Source organism: Oryx dammah, unplaced genomic scaffold (genome assembly GCF_014754425.2).
Source record: "Oryx dammah isolate SB20612 unplaced genomic scaffold, SCBI_Odam_1.1 HiC_scaffold_5, whole genome shotgun sequence".
Classification (NCBI taxonomy): Eukaryota; Metazoa; Chordata; class Mammalia; order Artiodactyla; family Bovidae; genus Oryx; species Oryx dammah.
The window spans coordinates 88,671,008-88,689,715 of NW_024070189.1; the positions used below are offsets into that span (position 1 = coordinate 88,671,008).

An 18,708-nucleotide genomic window follows, 5' to 3' on the forward strand; every position below is an offset into this window, starting at 1 on the left:
TTCAGAGTGGAGCCCGGTTCTAAAATGAGGTTTCTTTTCCCATTGCAATCATTTCTGGGTAAACTCTTGTTTTTACTGTTGTAACTTCTGTCCAGCTCTGGGTTTTCTCTGACAGACACACAGAGTGAAGGCCATGTGACAACAGGGGAAGAGACCAGAGTAATATGTCTATGAGCCACAGGGCACTAGGGGTTGCTGGCAACCACCATTTTTCAGAAAGGTTTCCCTTCTCAGAGGGAAAGAGAATTGACTTTACCAGTTGGCTCAGTGGTAAAGACTCTTGCCTGCAGTGCAGGAGACGAAGGAGACAAGGGTTCTATCCCTGGCTCGGGAAGATCCCATGGAGAAGGAAATGGCAACACACTCTAGTATTCTTGCCTGGAAAACCCCATGGACAGAGGAGCCTGGAGGGCTACAGTCCATAGGGTCTCAAAGAATGGAACACGACTGAGGGACTGAGCACACACATACACACACAAACACCACCTTCCAGAAGCCAGAAGAGGCAAGAAAGCCCCTGCTCTGGGGGCCCCAGGGGGAGCATGGCTCCATCCACAAAGATTGCAGACTTCTGACCTCTAGGACTGGGAAAAGACAGATTTCTGTTGCTTCAGGCCATGTGGTCTGTGGTGCTTTGTAACTGGGCCCCAGGAAAGTCACACAATTAGCCAAAGACAAGGTTGCTAGGGTTGGCGCATTATTTCTCAACCTCCCCCCACCCCACCCCCATCCCCCAGCAACGGCCTGTCTGTTCAGCCTGGGAGCTACATGGACTTGGCCCAATTCACCTCCTGTCTTTGATTTCTCTTGACTTTTTAGTCCACCAAATTAAGGGGTTTCTTAAGAAGGCAGGGGCCGAGGTCATGGCCTTGACAAAAAAGGACAAAATGTGACCAGTGGTCAGCATCATGAAGCTACCGGGCAGGTTGCAGATTCATTTGCATCCCAGATTCACCTGGCCCCTCACCCTGGCACCTCCTCAGGTGCAGAAAACACATGTTCACACCCACCAACACCCACGGTTATGAAAAGCAGACTCTCAACTAATTGTCATGCAGCAAAGATGGGTCACTTTTTTGTATTTTATCATCTCCAAACAGTTAACTTTCAGAAATTCCAAAAAAGGAGCAATTTCTACAAATCAGTCTTTCTCCCTTGGCACTGCATCCGGCATGGAGGGGGCAGGGGCTGGGAAGGCTGCTCCACAGGCACGGTGCCCAGGAGGGCCCCCCCAGACAGGATGACCAGGCCTGGTGTCCAGAGTGCTAGGGAGGAGGGAGACTTTGCCCATGATGACTCCACCCCCACCAACCTGTCTCCTAGCAAACTTCTCAGCACAGACCTTCTCTCTGGCCTCTTCCCTTGATGTCCTGGGCACAGGTGTCACCCCCACGTCTCTGTGCCCTGAAAGACTGCTTCCTCTCATTGCACACCTGGGGAGCTAATGAAATACACAGCCCGGGGCCCCCAGCCCTGCCACCGTCCAGGGACCCTGACTCAGAGAGCTGGGCCAGGGACAGGATGGCCCCAGGGGCCTGTCTCCACACTGCCCCCAGCGCACACACAAGTGTTTCATTCACGTGGTGCTCCCGGCGCCTGGCACCCGGTCTGAAGCTTAAAATAGGCACACAACCAGCCTTTGTTGGGGAGAGGAAGGAAGGAAGGAAGGTTTCAGACAAAGGAGACAGCAAACTGCACCATCCAGGAAAGCTGAGGGCATGCGCTGGGTGGGCAGAATGGGAGGGACCGTTCCTGGAGTCAAAGTGAAGGTCAGCCCGAAGGTGGGGTGGGGCCAACTCCCACCAAGGGAGCAATTTGATTTTGTCGAGTGGGTGAAGATGGCAGGGAAAATGATAAACCAATCTCAGCTTTAGACAGAAGATTCTTGTTATGGTGGGGGTGAGGGTCAACCCACCAGAGCAGGAGAGACTAGAGGCTGATCTGCCAGCTGGGATGTTCTGAGCAAGAAACAGGGAAGCATTTAACTCAAGGAGGGAAGAAATGCAGGCAAGAGAAAGAGAAACAGAACCAGAGGGCTCATGCCTGAACGACCCCCAACTACGGAGGTTCAGTTTGGAGGGCTGTCAAACACTCAGGAAAGAAAAAAGCCATTGACACAGTAGACCAATGCTTCACCACCAAAACGCAGGAGTAGCCCAGAGGTCCACCAACAAGTGAACAGATAAACACGTGTGTTCTTTCACACGGGAATGTCTCTCAACCATGAAAAGGAGAAGCCCTGACACTATCACGTGGACAGACCCTGAGAACCCAACACACAGTGAGAGAAGCAAACACAGAAGGACACACAGGGTGTGATTCCACTGATGGGAAAGGTCCAGAACAGGCCAATCCACAGACACAGAGAGTGGGTTCCTGGTGGTCAGGGGCTAGGGAGGGAGTGGGGGTGACTGCTTATGGGGATGGAGATCTTACTGGAGTACTGGAAGGTTCTAAGTCAGGTTTATGGAGATGGTTGCAAAACTCGATAAACTTACCAGAAAACTGAAGTGTGTGCTAAAGTGGCTGAGCTTTATGATGTGGCAATTGTACCTCCATTTAAGAAATAAGCAGTAAGACTTTATCCCTTTGCAAGGTTCTCCAGGAGAACTTGCTTCCAGGTGGCACAGTGGTAAAGAATCTGCCTGCCAATGCAAGAAAAGCAAGACAAAAATGAAGAGAAAAGAAAAGAAAAACAAGAAACTCGGGAGACTCAGATTTGATCCCTGAGTCAAGGAAGATCCCCTGGAGAAGGAAGTGGCAACCCACTCCAGTATTCTTGCCTGGAAAATCCCATGGACAGAGGAACCTGGTGGGCTACCGTCCATGGGGTTGCAAAGAGTCAGACATGCATGCACCCACCAGGAGAATTAGTACTTTCCCTAAAAGAGTCTCAGAGCTGCCCACCAGCCCCGCTGCCCACCAGCTAGCGGGACAAGATTCAACATCACAGGATGGAAGAGGAGAAGGTGGGACCTGAGCAGCTGGGACAAGTCACCCATCTTTGCAGTGACCCATTCTGGTCTCTGAGGTCTCCTGGGTGTCGTATGGAATGAATACTTTCTTTTAGACCCTGAAGAGAGAAAGAGAGACCATGCCCAAGGACAGCACAAGAAAGAAGTGGTGAAAAGTGAGGTTCAGAGCTATTGAAGTGAGCATTGAACAGATGACCCTTGACATCATCAAGGACAGAAGACTGAAGAAGACAAACCTTCCCAGAACAAAGACACAGCTCGGCCAATCATCCTTGTGCTGTGAAGACACAGCCACCTGTAAGGGAGCAATGGAAAGAGAAGTTCGTGTCCACATCCTGCAACCATACAACTGTCCTGGGAACCATCCCCTCTAGAAAGCTCCAGAAAGTTCCAAAGTCATGGAGGCCAGGCCCAACCATGCTTCTCTAAGAAACTACAAAGGAGTTTCAAGAATTCAATTGCCCAGGACTTCCCTGGAGGTCCAGTGGTTAAGACTCTGAGCTTCCACTGCAGGGGGTATGGGTTCGACCCCTGGTCGGGGAACTAAGATCCTGCATGACCCACAGCACAGCCCCCCAACAAAGAATAACACACACACAAGTGCCTCAGAAAATACTATTTTAAAAATAATTATTTATTACCAGATGCAAATAAGAAAACTTGTAATAACACCTTGGAGGGAAGAAGGCGCTTTTTACACTACTACAGGGTATATAAAAAAAAATGCCTCCATTCAGTAAGCAAAAAGCTTACTGTGTCAGGGTAATTCATATTAGTTGTCTTTCCCTTCAAACTATAGGGCCCTAGGCTTTTGAAACATGGAGCAGAAAGCAATGGCACTGATTACAATCATTTTCAGTAAAAGACCAAGAACCATCTGAAGAACTCAAGCTTCTGAGGAAGACACCTGTACTCGGTTACGACCAAGGAAAACAATCACAAACGTTGGCTTCTTTCAGTGCCGGCAGCCGACCAGTTAATCCCATACTCAAAACCAGTAGAAGTGTTTGAAAGCCACATGAAAGACCCACCTAGAAAGAATTCAGCATTTCTAAATTTTTCTAAAAGTGGTGTGATTTTTTTTTTCCTCCTCTCAAAAGAACACAAGATGACATAAAAACCAACCCAAATCTGAATGGCCATACTTCCCAAGGGTGAAAGGTGAGATGTGATATTTAAAGGAGAAAATAACTTAGTTTTGTTTCCAACAGGGGGTTTCCACCAGGGGTGATTCTGCCCCCTGGGGACAGGGGGCAATCTCTGGGGATATCTGTCATTGTCACACTGGTGGAGAGGTGCTCCTAGCATTGAGTGGACGGGGCCAAAGATGCTGCTCCTCACTCCACAGGGCCCAGGATGGCCCCCCACAAAGGATGACCGGGCATTAAGGCCAGCAGTGCACTGTTTACGAGCACTGCCAAGCGGAAAGACCCTGGCCCATCACAGGAAGTCAACTTATAAATCTCATATATTTATTTTTATTAGTTTATTTTTTGCCCACACTGTACAGCATGTGGGATCTTAATTCCTCAACCAGGGGTTGAACTCACGCCCCCTGCATTGGAAGGCAGAGTGGGAAGTCCCATGTCAAGCTCAAGCATTTAAAGAGCATATAATTGTGGCCCAGTGGCCCCCTTCAGGGCACACATCCGAATGGTTCCTGTGGGGTACACTTCATCAGAACGACCCAACATCCTTTCTCTTAAGTAGATGTGCTTGTTCCTTGATAAAGCTTCAGAATCCAGGCAGATCCAGGTAGACTTGTCCGTTGTCATTGTTGTTTTTCCCTCATTTTTGATAATGTGAAGAAAAAAATTTTTTTGCAGATTCTTTTTTTAAAACTCCAGAAAGGATTCTTACATGCACCCCAAGACTGAGGGACTGAAATCAAGCTCCAAGTGATTTCTTCCCTCTCCTCCCTGACAACCCAGTAATTCTACCCACCCACCTTCCTCTCCCCCCAATAAACCTTAATTTAGAACATTATTATCAACACGCATGTATCCTCGCCATGTGCCAGGAGTGTGCGAGGTACACGCATCTCCTCGTTTCACCTTCGCAGTGATCCTGTGAGGTACCTGCTCCAGTTTTACTACTCCCATTTTACAGAGGAGTAAACTGAACCCCCAGAGGGGATACAGCCAAGAGAGCAGTCAGAGGGGACAGGAGAAGGCAGGCGCACCTATCAGAGCTCTTCCACTCTCAGCCTTTGCAAGACCACAGCTTGCAACTGAGCAAATTTGAGAACTTGGCATTTGCCTCGCTGACATCCAGCAATGGTGAAGGCTCTTTGCTGCTCATCTCGCCTGTCTTCTCCCACCCATATTCCAGCCCCGAGCAACCCCCGCTTCACAGGGAAACTCAAGTGCCACCCACTTCCCTCAATATCATTGTCCCCAAAACTTCTACTTTGATTCCTGACTCCTGACTCCCCAAATTCCTGAAAAATTCAACCACCAACACAAACCTTTCCACTTCCCCTCTGTGCCCTGCATGCCAGAAACAGACCTCAGTGCGTCCAGCATCCATTGTCTGCAACTCACTGAGTTACTAAGGGGTCTCTGCCTACACCAGATGATTAGCCAAAGTGGGGGGCGATTCCCTTCCACTATCCTCATTACTGACTTCAAACCTAGACACCCCCCCATTTACTCCAGAATAGTCAACCTCCTGCAAAACATCTGGCCCGGGGCTGGGGGTGGGGGTGGGGTCTCCCAGCCTCTAGCCCACCTCCCTCCACTCTACTCTCTCTCCCATCTCTCATAGACACTCCATTTCTCCCGACAGCCATCAGATGCCTTTAGAAAGAACCCTGACCCCCTCCCACTTCTCTCAGTTCCCCCAAGTCTGCTCTTTGACCTTGTGCCAGCTCACCCTGACCCCAAGTTCCTCCACCATCACCAACTCCATCGCAGTCCACTCCCCTGCTACCCTGGGGCCCCAGCTCCAGCCCAATCCCCAACTGCAATGACAGCCCCCAACTCCAGCCCAGATCCCCAGCCTCCTTTCAGTGGACCCCGACCCCCAACTCCAATCCAAATTCCCAGCCTCAGCCTCTTCCTCCTCAAGGGACTCCAACCCTCAACTCCATCAGCAGCCCCCTCCCCAGCTAACCTTCAACCCCCAGCTCAGAACCCCAACTCTAACCCAACCAAGGGCCCAGCCCATCTTCAGGAACCCTGGCCCCCAACTCCAGCTCGGATTCCCAGACCCTCCTCACAGACCGACTCTCAACTACAGCCAGGATTCCCAGACCCTCCTCACAGACCCCGAACCTCAACTCCAGCCCGGATCCCCAGTGCCTCCTCACAGACCCCAACCCCCAACTCCAAACAGGATCCCCAGTGCCTCCTCACAGACCCGGACCGCCAACTCCAGCCCGGGTCCCCGGTGTCTCCTCACAGACCCCGAATCTCAACTTCAGCCCAAATCCCCAGTGCCTCCTCACAGACCCCGATCCCCAACTCCAGCCCATATGCCTAGTCCTTCCTCGCAGACCCCGACCCCCAACTCCAGCCTGGATTCCCGGTGTCTCCTCACAGACCCCGACCTTCAGCTCCCGCCCAGAATCCCGGGCGCCTCCTCACAGACCCCGACCCCCAACTCCGTCCCTAGCCAAATCGGAGCCGTTCCAGGACTCCCCCACCCGCAGCCGCCCAGGCCTCCCCTCCGCCCCGGCCGCGCCCTGCCCCCGGGGCTTGAGGCGAGGGCAGCAGACCCAGGCCCGAACAGCGGCGGCAAGCGCCCTTACCTGCGCTAGGGCCACCGCGGCCGCCTCAGCCCCGCCGCGCAGCCGAACCCACCGCGGGCGGGCGAGCACTCGCTCCCCTCTGCGGGGGCAGGGCCAGCCGGAGGGGGGCGGGCACCGGAGGCTGATGCGGCCAATCGCGAGCCCCGACGACGGGAGCTAGAGCTGGGGGCGGGGCGCAGAGCAGGCAGCGAGGTAGGGTGCGCCCGGGAGAGAGGGCGGGGTGTGGGGTGTGGGCGGGGCCGGGAGGCGGAGCGCTGAGTGGCACCGCGGCTGGCCACCCGCAAGGGAAGAATGCGCGGAGGGCGGGGCTATGCTAATATGCAAATAGGTACATTGTGGTGGACCGCTCCGCGAGGGTCTAGCTGAATTTCAGAGGTGACTTGGTGACTGACGTCGAGGAGGCGCGAGGCGATTTGCCAGTTCAAATCCCGGGTAAGATCGAGGGTTCAAATCCGTATCCTAGCTCACTTGGGGGTAAGAAGGTCCCCTCCCGATCTGTCGCTTGACCTCCGGACAATGATAATAACTGCTCCCTTTCCTTGAATGGTTTGCATAACGCTAGGAGGAGAAACGATATTATCCCCGTTTTACGGAGGTGGAAACTGAGTCTCAGAGAGGTCAAACTCAAGGTTATTCGCCCAACCCTGTCCAGGGTTTCATAATATCCTGAGTCTTGATTGTAAAATGCAGATTTACCGGCCCTCACCCAGATGGAATGAACCAGAATCCCGAAGCTAACTGGACCCCTGGAGTGTGCATTGTTGACATGCTCCCCTGGTGATGTTGGGAAGCATTTGGTGTGTCTCTAAAAGTATACAGCAGTCATGGAGAGGAGAGTTTCTCATACAGGAGGATGAAGCCATTGTACTATGGGACATCAGGAACTTTGTGCAACACTGTTATTCTATGATCTGAACTGCTGGCCTACCAGCTGGGCCCCCCAGGGCTGCTGTCATACCCGCAGGAAATCTCCCTGCTCACTTCCCGCGGTGCACAGACAGAACCAGAGATCTGAGGACTGCATCTCCCTCCCCAGCTCCATCCCTCAGGAGGAATTACTGTCTGAACAAGGGTGGCAAACTGGTGGCCCCGAGACAAGATGTGGCCCCCAAATCCTATAAAAATTCTAAATTTGATGCCAAAGTTGAAAAACTAGGATGTTTCATGAAAAGAAATTCAGATTTCCAGGAGCTCTTGAAAACTTAGGTCTGGCAATTCCTTCAACTGTCAGGTGAAGGAACTGATTGCCATTGACCCCAAAGACAGATTCAGGCAGGGCTGGGGCAAGGGAAGTGAGACACTTCTCAAATCTATAACCTAAAGGGGTGTCCCCAAACATTCACCATCAAGAAAAATACTATATAAATATCTTTTTTTATTTTTGGCCATAGGGCGTGCAGCTTGTGGGATCTTAGTTCCCCTATCAGGGATCAAACATGTGCCCCTTGCATTGGAAGCTCAGCATCTTAACCAATGGACTGGCAGGAAATTCCCCATAAATGTCATATTTTAAAAATTAAAAATAAATGCAGAAATAACCCATGGTGAACAAAATAACTGCAGTTTTAAAGAAAGACAAGATTTGATTCTGTGTTTGTGCACACCAGCTCCCTTGTTACCCTCTAGCCCCAGCCCTGTCAGATCCTATCTTTATTTCAAATAGTGATGTTTTGCTCATCATGGATTCCCTTGCATTAAATATTGCATTAAGATATATATCTAGATGACTTGAGTATTTTTTTCCCTCACCCGTGGAGAGAGCCTCATTCTCCTCACCCTGGGGCACCGTGGGGACATTTCAATGCTTTTCCCTCTAGCCCCAGCCCCACTTATCAATTGGCAAACTTGGCGACTTGCCTGGTAGTTCAGTGGCTAAGACTCCAAGCTGCCAGTGCCAGGGGCCTGGGTTTGAGCTAGACCCCACACGCCTCAACTAAAGATCCCACGTGCCACAACTAAGACCCAGTGCAGTCAAATAAATAAATTAAGTTTAAAAAAAATTGGCAAACTCTGTCCTGAGCCATTTAGCAGATGAGAAAGCTGAGGCCCTGCAGATTTTCCTCCCCACATAATATGGGGATCATCATGCCTGCCAGAGCCCTTCCATTGACTGCAGTAAGTACTGGGTCCAGCAGGGCCTGTGAGATCTCTGGTGGGGACCATGAGGAGAAGCACTGAAATGTCCCCACGGTGCCCCAGAGTCCTCGTTCACAACAGTCCAAGCTCTTCCCACAGCCCCCTCCCTCAGCGCCGCCCCACACCTCCCCATCTTTCTGGTCCCTCATCCTTTCCAGGTGGCGAGCTAACTTCCCCGACCCCAAAGAAGGCGCACTGGTGGGGAATGTGGAATCCACAACTTTATTGCAGGAAGACTATTTCTAGAGTGAATGCTACACAGACCCCACAACAGGGGGCAGGGGGACACCCACATGCGAGGGGGCAAAGGGGCAGGGGCGGGGTCACAGCAAGCATGGCCTGGCACGGTCCCCAGAACCCCTCTGTCCCCCAGGGTCGGGGCAGGGAGCTGGGGCAGGAGAGGCCTAGAGGCGGGCAGGGCCCCAGGGAGATTGTGCTATCAGGGTGTGTCCCTGAGAAAGGGCTGCAGACCCCTGCCCAGCCCCACTTTCTCTGGCACCTTCAAGTGGGAGGGGTCAACACCAGTTGCTGTGGGCCCTGGACCCACCACAGGCCAGTGGGGCTCAGCTATACCCAGATAGGATGTTACCTGTTCTTCCATGGGCCTGTCCACATGCTGGGCAGTGACACACACGTGCATATGCACACACACTGTACCCAGTAAATATCTGCGGAATGAACAGCCACACAGATGCAAGGGGAAAAACACACTGCTACCAAGATGGACACAAACAGTCACTCTCACCCACATACAGTCCACGTGGTCACATGACAATAGCCACAGGGCCTCTCTCTCATATGTGTGCATGCACATACACACAGACACACACATACACACAGCTTCCTCACACTTCATGACACCAGTGCTGCTAAATGGCTCCAGGGAGAGGCCCAGGAGGCAGGCAGCTGAGACCCTCCATCCCAAGACCACAGGCAACTGAATGCTGCCCATGAGCACATGAGCTGGGATGTGGGTCCATCCCTGGTCATGCCTTCAGATGAGGCCACAAATGCATGCTGTTGCAAGTAGCTGAGTTTGTGGTCATATGTTCCCTAGCAACAGCTAATGGATACAGATGTGAGGCTGAAAGACACCTTACTACAGAATGAAACAGGTGTGGCATTCCTCAGTCAGAACAAAAAGGTTTACCAATGCTTTCTGTTATTAATAAATCACATCACCCACACCCAAAAATGCAGCCATGTACAGCCACACTCTTGCAGGTGTCAAGGTCACCCATCACAAGTGTCCAGTCCTGTTGGCAACCACTTGACCCACATCTCCATACACCCTACACTGTGATCACACTGCATACTGTCACACACACAGGAGCCCCCCATACATGTTTAGACATAAGCCATCCGCCCAGCACACCGAGGTGCCTAGTTCATCATCCCATGGGATTCCCCCCCCGCCACCCTAGGCCTACAGGTCACCTTCACACTGGCCGACACAGCTTCACCGGGTCCCATGAGTGTGGTGTCATCTAGACACTTAAAAAAACGTAATTTCAGGGTGGCGGGCACACCCTGACTCCAGGACACACGCCTTCCTGGGCAGCCTCCATGGCCTAGTAGGTGCAAGGCAACAGGTTGGGCAGAGCTCTGCCTCCAGCCCCACGGACCTTGCTAGTGCTGGGTCCGGATGCCTGCCTCTGACAGGGTCTGGCTTCCCCTCCCCTCGTTCTCTGTCCATAGGCTGTGTCCAGGAAGGTCCTCCATATTCATCCCAGACAGTCTCCTGGAGTTGTGCTGTGGCCATTGGCCAGTTCTGGGCCTCCTCTACCTGCACCCCAGGCCCAGGCCGGGTGTGGAGTGGGATTCCGGGCTGGTGGGGCACTGCTGAGGGCCCTGTTTGGTTATTGCCTGGCAGCCTGAGACCCAGCCCGCAAAGCCCCCCACCAAGCTGTGGGGACGGGGGCAAGAGGAGTGGTCTAGGACCTGGGTTGGGGGGGCCCAGGTCAGAGGTCATGAGGGATGGAAGGGGGAGGGGAGTGTATGTTAAACACCAAATAGGAGAAAACAAAATCTGAGGTCCATGTGCATTTCAACTCCCTCCTCCCCAGCAAGGTCACAGTGATCTAATGGGGGGACCCAAGGGGAAGGGGCAGGAGTGGCAGACACGGAGATGGGGAAAAAAACCGGCGTCCTCAGTCCAGATAGGGACAAACAGCTTCCCCCCCACCACCTGTTTTCCCACGTGCAGATCATGGGGGCCACCTCCAGCACTCGCCTTCCAGGGATACAGACAGGATGGGGGGTCGGAGCAAAGAGGGAGGGGACAACAGAGTGATGCAACAGAGCTGGGTTGCCCCAAGCCCAGATCTGCCACAGGCTCGGCAAGGCCTCAGTTTCCCCTCCGGAAATGGTGGATGAAGGGAGAGAAGTGGAAGAGGTGGGAGGGAGGCCGGGAGAGGAGGAGAAAGGGAGCAGGAAGAGGGCACAGGACTTGAGGAAAGGCCCGTGCCCGGGACAAAGGGGTGCCGGTGGTGGTGGGCTCTCTGGGCTCACATGAGAATGCATTTGCCCTTGATGCGGTCTGTCCTCTTCTGTTTGCTGGAGCGCTTGCCGTCGATGTTCAGGCTCATGTTCCGGCGCGTCTCCAGCGTGAGCAGCTCCTGGAAGAGCTCCTTGACGTTGTAGTTCATCTTGGCCGAAGTCTCCATGAAGGCGCACTTCCACTCCTGGGCCACAGCCTGGGCCTCGCGGGTGTCTACCTCCCGCTGGGTCTCGTCGCACTTGTTGCCCACCAGCATGACAGGGATGTCCTCCACGCTGCCCTTGATCTGCACAATGAGCTTGTAGATGGGGCCCAACTCCTCCAGCGACTGCTTGCTGGTGACCGAGAAGACCAAGATGAAGGCATGGCCCTTGGAGATGGACAGCCGCTGCATGGCCGGGAACTGGTGACTGCCCGTGGTATCAGTGATCTGCAGTGTGCACACACTCTTGTCGCAGCTGATGACCTGCCGGTAGGTGTCCTCGATGGTGGGGATGTAGGTGTCCCGGAAAGTGCCTTTGACGAAGCGCAGCACCAGCGAGCTCTTGCCCACGCCGCCCGCCCCGAACACCACCACTCGGTAGTCGTTGCTCTGTTCAGGCATCTTCCACACGGGGGTGTGGGGCGGGGCCGGGAGAGCTCGCAGCTGCGGCTGCTAGAACCCCAGACCGACCCTGCACAGAGAGGAGTGTCAGATGCAAAAGGCCCACCCAGGTTGGGAGGGAGCGAGAGGGGTGGGATTCTCGGAGGAGGCAGCATTTCTCCTGCCTCCCCATTGATCTAGTTGACTTTGCCATTCAGAGCCGCACCCTCTGCCTGTCTGCTTTCCCTCAATGAAATCTGGGGCTTGAGCTCTTTCGGGGTGTGGAAAGACTTGACTGGAAGGAGCGTGGAGATGCCGGCATGGGATGCACACCCGCAGCTTCCTCCACCTGTGCACTCCCCCAGCCCCCAAGAGGCACTGACTTTTCCCTGGGTCTGTGACTGGGGCAAGCTGCCTTGCCTCCCTGAGTGTTTTCTCCTCTGCAAAACAGGTGAAGTGGGGCCTGTCTCCAGCCATCACAGGCTCTTTGCTGTCCCTCAAGCCCATGGGAGCTGCAAGGTGGGGTATCTTTAAAATACAGATGGCAGGGCCTCAGCCCTGGAAGCAGTGAATCCTTTGGTCCAGGGCCACAGTCCTGGGAACTTGCATTTTAAAGCTGCTCTCCTTCCCGCATCCCCTAAGTGTGATCCTTGTGCCAGAGGTCCAAAATTTTGCAAATCATAAAGCCGGTTTTCCAGGTTATAGATGAGAAAACTAAACTTAGTCTAGAGAAAGCCCTACTTCCTAAACTCCAAACCCAGACTACAGTCTGGCCTGCCACCCAGGTCTGATGCGTCCATAGGAACAAAACTCTCTGCAAGGGAGTCCTCTCATCCTCTGTCCCTCCTCAGTGCTCAGAGAGGTCCAGTGACCTCGGGAGGTCACACAGCACAGCAGTTCCTAAAATGATGACCGTGGGGGAAGAACTGTGGCCTAGGGGCGAGAAGGCAGGAATCTTGTCTCCAGCATCTGCATCCTTATCTATAGAAACAGCAGAGACCCCTTCCCTGCCTCCTCTCAGCCATCTCTGAGGGTCCCTCAGCATGGAGGGGTGTGTCTATGATGAGACAGAGAAGACATGGCAAGATTGCCCCCCTGGCCATGCTACTGCCCTCAGGTACGGGGAGGGGGGCGCAGGTAGGATGCAAGACCCAATGACGTGAACCTGGCAATGAAAACCCCAGTAAGTACATTGATGTCCCCGAGCCTCAGTGTTCCCATCTGTGAAATGTGAGCAGTTGCAGCACCCATTCCATGGAGGTGCTGGGACAAAGAGTGTCAGACGCTGGAGAAAGCTCTTGGCCGGGTGCCTGGCACACAAGAGCTCTCATTAAAGATGGACAGACATGATTCTCCATCTCAAGGACCCAGGGTGTAAAGCACCTGACTGGTGGCAGGTAGGGAAGGCATGTTCTCAGTGATCAAAAGTAACAGCTTTGTCAGAAAAAGACAGACAGTGAAGCTAACGGCTGACACAGACCCCACAAATGACGTGCCAGGCAAACTTGTAGGAACTTTAGTGGCTCTGACTCATGGGGGACTGTTAGGCATCTCAGTGATATGCATAGCATTGGGGGACAGTGGCTGGTGGGGCTGGCAGCCTGCCCTGCAGTTACTGCCCTCTCCTGGGTGAGCACCCCAAGAAGTGGGCTCAGCACTTGGCAGCCGGGCACCGCCCAGACTGGCCAAGGGATCTGGGGTGGCTGGTAAACCATTGGCTCGGCTGCCCCAACCCAGCCCTTGCCTTGCACTGAGTGCAGACCCCCCAGCAGGTTTCCAGGCATGTCCACAGGGGTGTCCTCCAGGAGGGGTCCATGGGGGCCTGGGATCCCTGACTGGGAGCCCCGTTCCACAACCCCCAAACCCACGCCAGGAGCCTCCCTGGGTGCCATTTGAATCCCACCCTCACCTCCCCTGGGCTGGGGCGGGGGGGAGGAGGGGCCGTGGTCGCCGAGGCTCCAGAGGGGGTGACACAGGCTCAAGGTCACAGCAGAGAGGTGGCCAAGCAGAGCAGGGTTTAGACTGGCCCTAGTTGGCTGCAAGGCCTGGGGTCCTTCCCCTGTGTAAGGCAGCCCACCTTGAGACTCCCAGGCCAGACGAATCTGCCCAGTCCTGGGCTCCGGAGTCCAGTGAGGAAGGTTGGAGCGACCTTAGGTGCAAGAAAGCAGGCCCAGCTCAGGGGAGGGCCTGGGGGCAGAGGCTGGCTGCCCCAAGGGGGTCTGACTTAGGGACTAGCTGACCAATGAGGGGTCTGATGACAGAGGGCCTGTTCTACAGGGGCCTGTCCGGGGAGGCCAGCCCAGGGGGTCCCCTTGGCCCAAGGAGGATCTAAGTGGTGGGGGAGGGGGTGTCCATCGGAGAAGGGGCTCCTGGATGAGGGGCTTGGCTTGGAGAGGGAGCGGAAGGGCTGAATGGGTGTGTGGTCGGAACAGACCAGCTCGGGGCCCACCTGACTCCTCCTGGAGAGGCCCTGACGGCGGGACCAAGGAGAGGCTGCGGTGGGCCGGAGGGGCCGGCTTGGTCGAAGAGCTCCCTGTCAGTACCGTGGGGGAGGGGTGATGCCAAAAGGGAGCTGTCCAAGGTGGGCGCGCGGAGGGCGGTCCAGCTAGGGCCCGGCCGGACTGGGGAGGGGGTTCCGGTGGAGGGCTCGGCGGGGAGGAGGGCCCAGCCCCGCGGCCGTGGAGGGTGGGGCTCAGACAAAGGAGGGGCGCGCGGGGAGAGGACCTGCGGGCCTCGCGGGGTGATGCAGCGGGCCCCGGCGCCCCCCGCCCCCGGCCCTGGCCACCTACCTGGGCGCTCGTCCCTGCGGCGCCGCCGCGGCTGCTGCTGACCGGCTCCGTGTCCGCTTGGGCGCCGCCGCCCCCCGCACGCCCGCCGCCGCCCGCCCGAGCTGTCTTCGCCGCCGCCGCGCCCGCGCCCGCGCCCGTCCCCGCCCGTCTCCGCCCGCCGCCGGGCGCCGCGCTCCGCCCCTCCCTCGGGACCCGCGCCCCCGGCCAAGGTCACCGCCGCCCCGCGCCCGGCCGCGTGCCCACAGTCCCTCCCGGGCCCCGCTCAGACCCCCGCCCCTACATCGGCGCCTGGCAAACACAGAGTCCTGCCAGGGACGCAATGGGGGTGGGGTCGGCTTCTCCGGGATGTAGCTGGAGCACCCCATGGTCACCCGGCAGCCCCGGGCTGGGCAAGATGAGGGGCACCCAGGAGCAAAGAGAAGGGGCCAGCTGGCAGATAAGGGTACTGAGGGACAGAATAGCAACCCCTTGGGCTGGTCCAAGGGGGTGGGAGGTGTCCAGCTTCAGGGCAAGGGAAGGAGTGTGTATTGATGGAATGAATAAATAATGAATCAATAAACAGATGTGTGAGAAGGCAGAGGTGGCCCAAGAAAGCTTGAGACAATGCGGGTGTTCAGGAGACCAGTCCTCATGGGAGGCTTTTTCCTGGGAGGGGTGGGACTTGGTCTGGGTTGATAGCTATATGGGCAGGTCACTGAGACAGAGATGGCAACTGGGCCTTTGAGGTGGGGGGATGCTTCTAAAGGTAGAGGGGTGAACAAAGGGAGCCAAGGAGGCTGGATTTGCAGTTTCCTGGTAGGAATATGTTCTCTGTCTCAAAACAGAGTTGTCTCTGAGAGTAGACGTTTGCCTTTGGGAAGCATCTGTGTGTCTGGTGTCCATGTGTCCACGTTTAAGCCAGCAGGATGCCATCACTCCTCCCTCCTGTGGACTCGGGGGGCAGACTCTCAGAGCAGGCCAGGCTTTGGGGCACAGGCAGGGGTGGCTTTGAGCCCACCCCAGGGCCCACGCCTCTTAGAGGCAGGTACCCCCAGATTGGATGAGGAGGCTGACACTAGGGTCCCACAAGGAGGTGCTTTCCAGGGTCACAGTGGTCACAGGGTGAAAGAGGCTCTTCATGAGTCGGTGAGCTCCCCATCATGAGATGTGTGAGCGGATGGTCAGCTGGGACCCAAGGGCCCCTCTGGCTCCAGATTCTTGCTGACCCATCATGTCCGTGGCTCCAGCTGAGCCAGACCCTTCCTGCTCCCTTGGAGACGTGGGCATGATCCCCAAGACCACCTGGTTCCCGCAGAGTCTGGACCCCTGAGGTCTGCCCTGCTTTGGGGTGTGAGGGGCCCTATTTCTCCCTGATTCTGCCCCTCTGCTGCATTTCCCGACCTCTCATGCCTGGACCATCCACCTCCCTCCTGGCCTCCCTGGACCGCGCCCTTCAGCCCTCCTCAAGCTTCCCTCCGGTTCCCCATCCAACCCTGGCTGCCTGGAGCTGTTCCCTGGGCAAACCTCCCTCCTGTCCTGTCCTAGGCCTCGTGGGGTGCCACAGAGGGTGGCCTGGTCCCAGGCTAGCGTCTCCAAGTGCTCTCAGCCAGCGATGGAGACAGCCCCATGTGCAGACAGGTCCTATACTCTGGTTTGGATCTCTGTGTCCCAGCCCAGCGTGCCTCTGAGCCTCAGTCTCCCCATCTGTGAATGAAGGTCACCACTGTGTTCCTTGTCAGGGTTTCTGGGAGTGACTGGGCCTGACGTCCCCCTAGGTGGGGCCGCTGGGCACCTGCGTGCTCAGAGAGGACAGCCCGAGCTCTCTCCCGTTCCAACTGCCTGCCTGCCTCCATCTCCTGAGTGACCCATGGTGCTGGTCTGGGCTTCAGGCCTTAGGCCAGCCCTCTGGCTGCTCAGGGTGCCAGCCCAGGCCAAGGCAGGCTGACTCATGTGGAGCAGCGTGGGCACTGACAGCAGTTCCACTCTGTGGCTGCTATTTATAGCTCCCAGCCCAGCCTCGTGAGCCAGAGCAGGACTGGCCCAGAGTCTCTGCTTGGCTCTCCCTGGGCACGGGGCCCAACCGCCGAGCACCCCAAACCAAGGCAGCAGTCCCCCTTCACAGCCAGTCGGGAGAGCCCTGACCTTCGTGAGCCAGCATGGGAGTGTGCTGGGTTTCTCCAGGTCAGCAAAGGGAATCGGCTCTCCCAAGGCACCCCAGCTGGGAAGAGGCACGGTGGAGGCTAGAACTGGGGCCCACTGGGTTCTGAGCCAGCCTCCCACTGTCCCTGGCTGTCTGGGGGCCTGGGCCAGGGACCTGCACGTGGCCTTTGCCGTCCTTAATCTGCACAAGTCCTCCTTTATGCAACGGGACATCGCCTCACCTAGGAGGCGGTCCCGGCTCCTTGCCTAGCCTCACAGCCTAGGGGCCTCCCGCTGGCTGCTCCAGGCGGGGGACACTCCAGGCCCACTGTACAGGGAGCAGAGCAGCTGGGTCTCATGTTCTGCTCTCTCTGTGCTCCTGGGATTAATGCAATTATGTGGGCGAAGCTTAGACTGGGCGCCGCGGCCTCTCACCCATGCTGTTTGGCCCACAGAGGGTTTTTTGTTTAAGTTTAGTGTCAACATTTAAAAATAAGAATATCGTTTGTCAAAACACCTGTTGCCTTGACAAATGAACAGGCTGGTGTCTCAAGCCTGAATTCTGTCAGCTGGCACCTGTGGAAGCTGGACCCCAGGCCCCGGTGGAAGAGGCTAGTCCCTGGATGAGGTCGCCTGCCTGGCTCCTGGAGGTGGCCAGAGGGTATCCTCTAGATGCTGGGCTGTGTGGTTATTACCGCCTCCATCACCATAGACTTTGCCACCAGCAGGAAAACCCCTTTAACTGAGAGATGGACAGGGAAACTTTGATCAGTCTGAGGAAAGGATCATGATGTGCAGGAGACCTCAGGGCCTTTGCAGGCCACTCCCTTCACCAGAAATCCTCCTCCCCCATCTTCTGACTCAAGTGAGACCTTCAGAGATTCCCCCCAACCACGATGCTAAAATAGTCTCTGAACCATCACAATAATTATCCTCCGATTAAAATAAATAAATTTTAAAAATAAATGAAAGTAAAATAGCCTCTGCCGCCCTTCCTGGCTCTCCCTCCATCTTGCTTTAAAAAAAAAAGTTTATTTATTTAGGCTGTGCCAGGTCATTGTTGTGGCACATGGGATCTTTAATTGCAGCCTGTGGGATCTAGTTCCCCGACCAGGAGCTTGCATCCGGTTCCCTGACGTGTCCCCTGCATTGGGAGCACAGTCTTAACTACTGGGCCACCAGGGAAGCCCCACTTTGCTTTTTTTCATCTTAAAGGCACTTAATGCAATTCATGTCCATGTATCATGTCTTACTCGCTGGAAAGTGAGCTGCTTAGGCTCTAGGACTGTGGGTCTCACCTGTGGATAATCCTGCCCCCAAGGGACACTGAGAGATATCTTGGGACATTTGTGGCTGTCATGACTAGGGTGAGCTCCTGGTGTCGAGTGGGTGGGGGAGGGAGTCTGCTCCATACCTCACAGCACCCACAATGACCTCCCCAGGGGATGAACTGGCCCCAGGTCAGCAGTTCTGAGGGAACCCTGGTGTAGGTCAAAATTTATCTCAAACGTGTCCCCTGACCAGCATCATCTGGGAGCTTGGAGAAAATGCAAAATCTCCAACCCCACCCCCAACCAGGACTGCTGCTCACATCCTATTAGGCTCAGGATGGGTGAATGTCCCCAGTGCCTAGCAGGAGGTTGGTGGCAGGGGTGGGGGGTGGGAGTCGGGGGCGGGTGTGGGGATCATTTTCTAGGGGCAGTTTGTCCACCCAAGTGGCAGGACCAGAACTAGCTCAGAGGGAGGCCCAGCCGGTCCCTTGAGAGAGAGAGTGTGTGAACCATGATGGCCATTTCCTTTGTGTTAAACACAGCACTTCAGCTGTGCCTGTAGGCACTGGGTCAGGGGTCTGAAAG

At 55.5% G+C, this 18,708-nt stretch overlaps 2 protein-coding genes across 3 annotated transcripts in view; both read right to left on the reverse strand.

Annotated features, from left to right (window-relative positions):
* Positions 1-6,821, reverse strand: part of GNG7 (G protein subunit gamma 7) — a 139,533-nt gene extending 132,712 nt beyond the window's left edge. Inside the window, exon 1 of one of the 2 annotated variants that reach the window (XM_040241881.1) lies at positions 6,727-6,821. The gene's annotated coding sequence lies outside the window, so the exon portion shown is untranslated. The remainder of the gene's footprint in view (positions 1-6,726) is intronic. The other variant, XM_040241882.1, reaches the window with a different exon arrangement.
* A 2,243-nt stretch (positions 6,822-9,064) lies between these two features.
* On the reverse strand, positions 9,065-12,958 carry DIRAS1 (DIRAS family GTPase 1). The gene has a single exon (XM_040241883.1). The coding sequence runs from the start codon at positions 11,964-11,966 to the stop codon at positions 11,370-11,372; it is 597 nt and encodes a 198-aa protein (XP_040097817.1). The 5' UTR covers positions 11,967-12,958; the 3' UTR covers positions 9,065-11,369.
* Between the last annotated feature and the right edge of the window lie 5,750 nt (positions 12,959-18,708).

Excerpts from the sequence above, each read along its gene's own strand:
- DIRAS1 (XM_040241883.1), bottom strand. The coding sequence starts at position 11,966 with ATGCCTGAACAGAGCAACGACTACCGAGTGGTGGTGTTCGGGGCGGGC.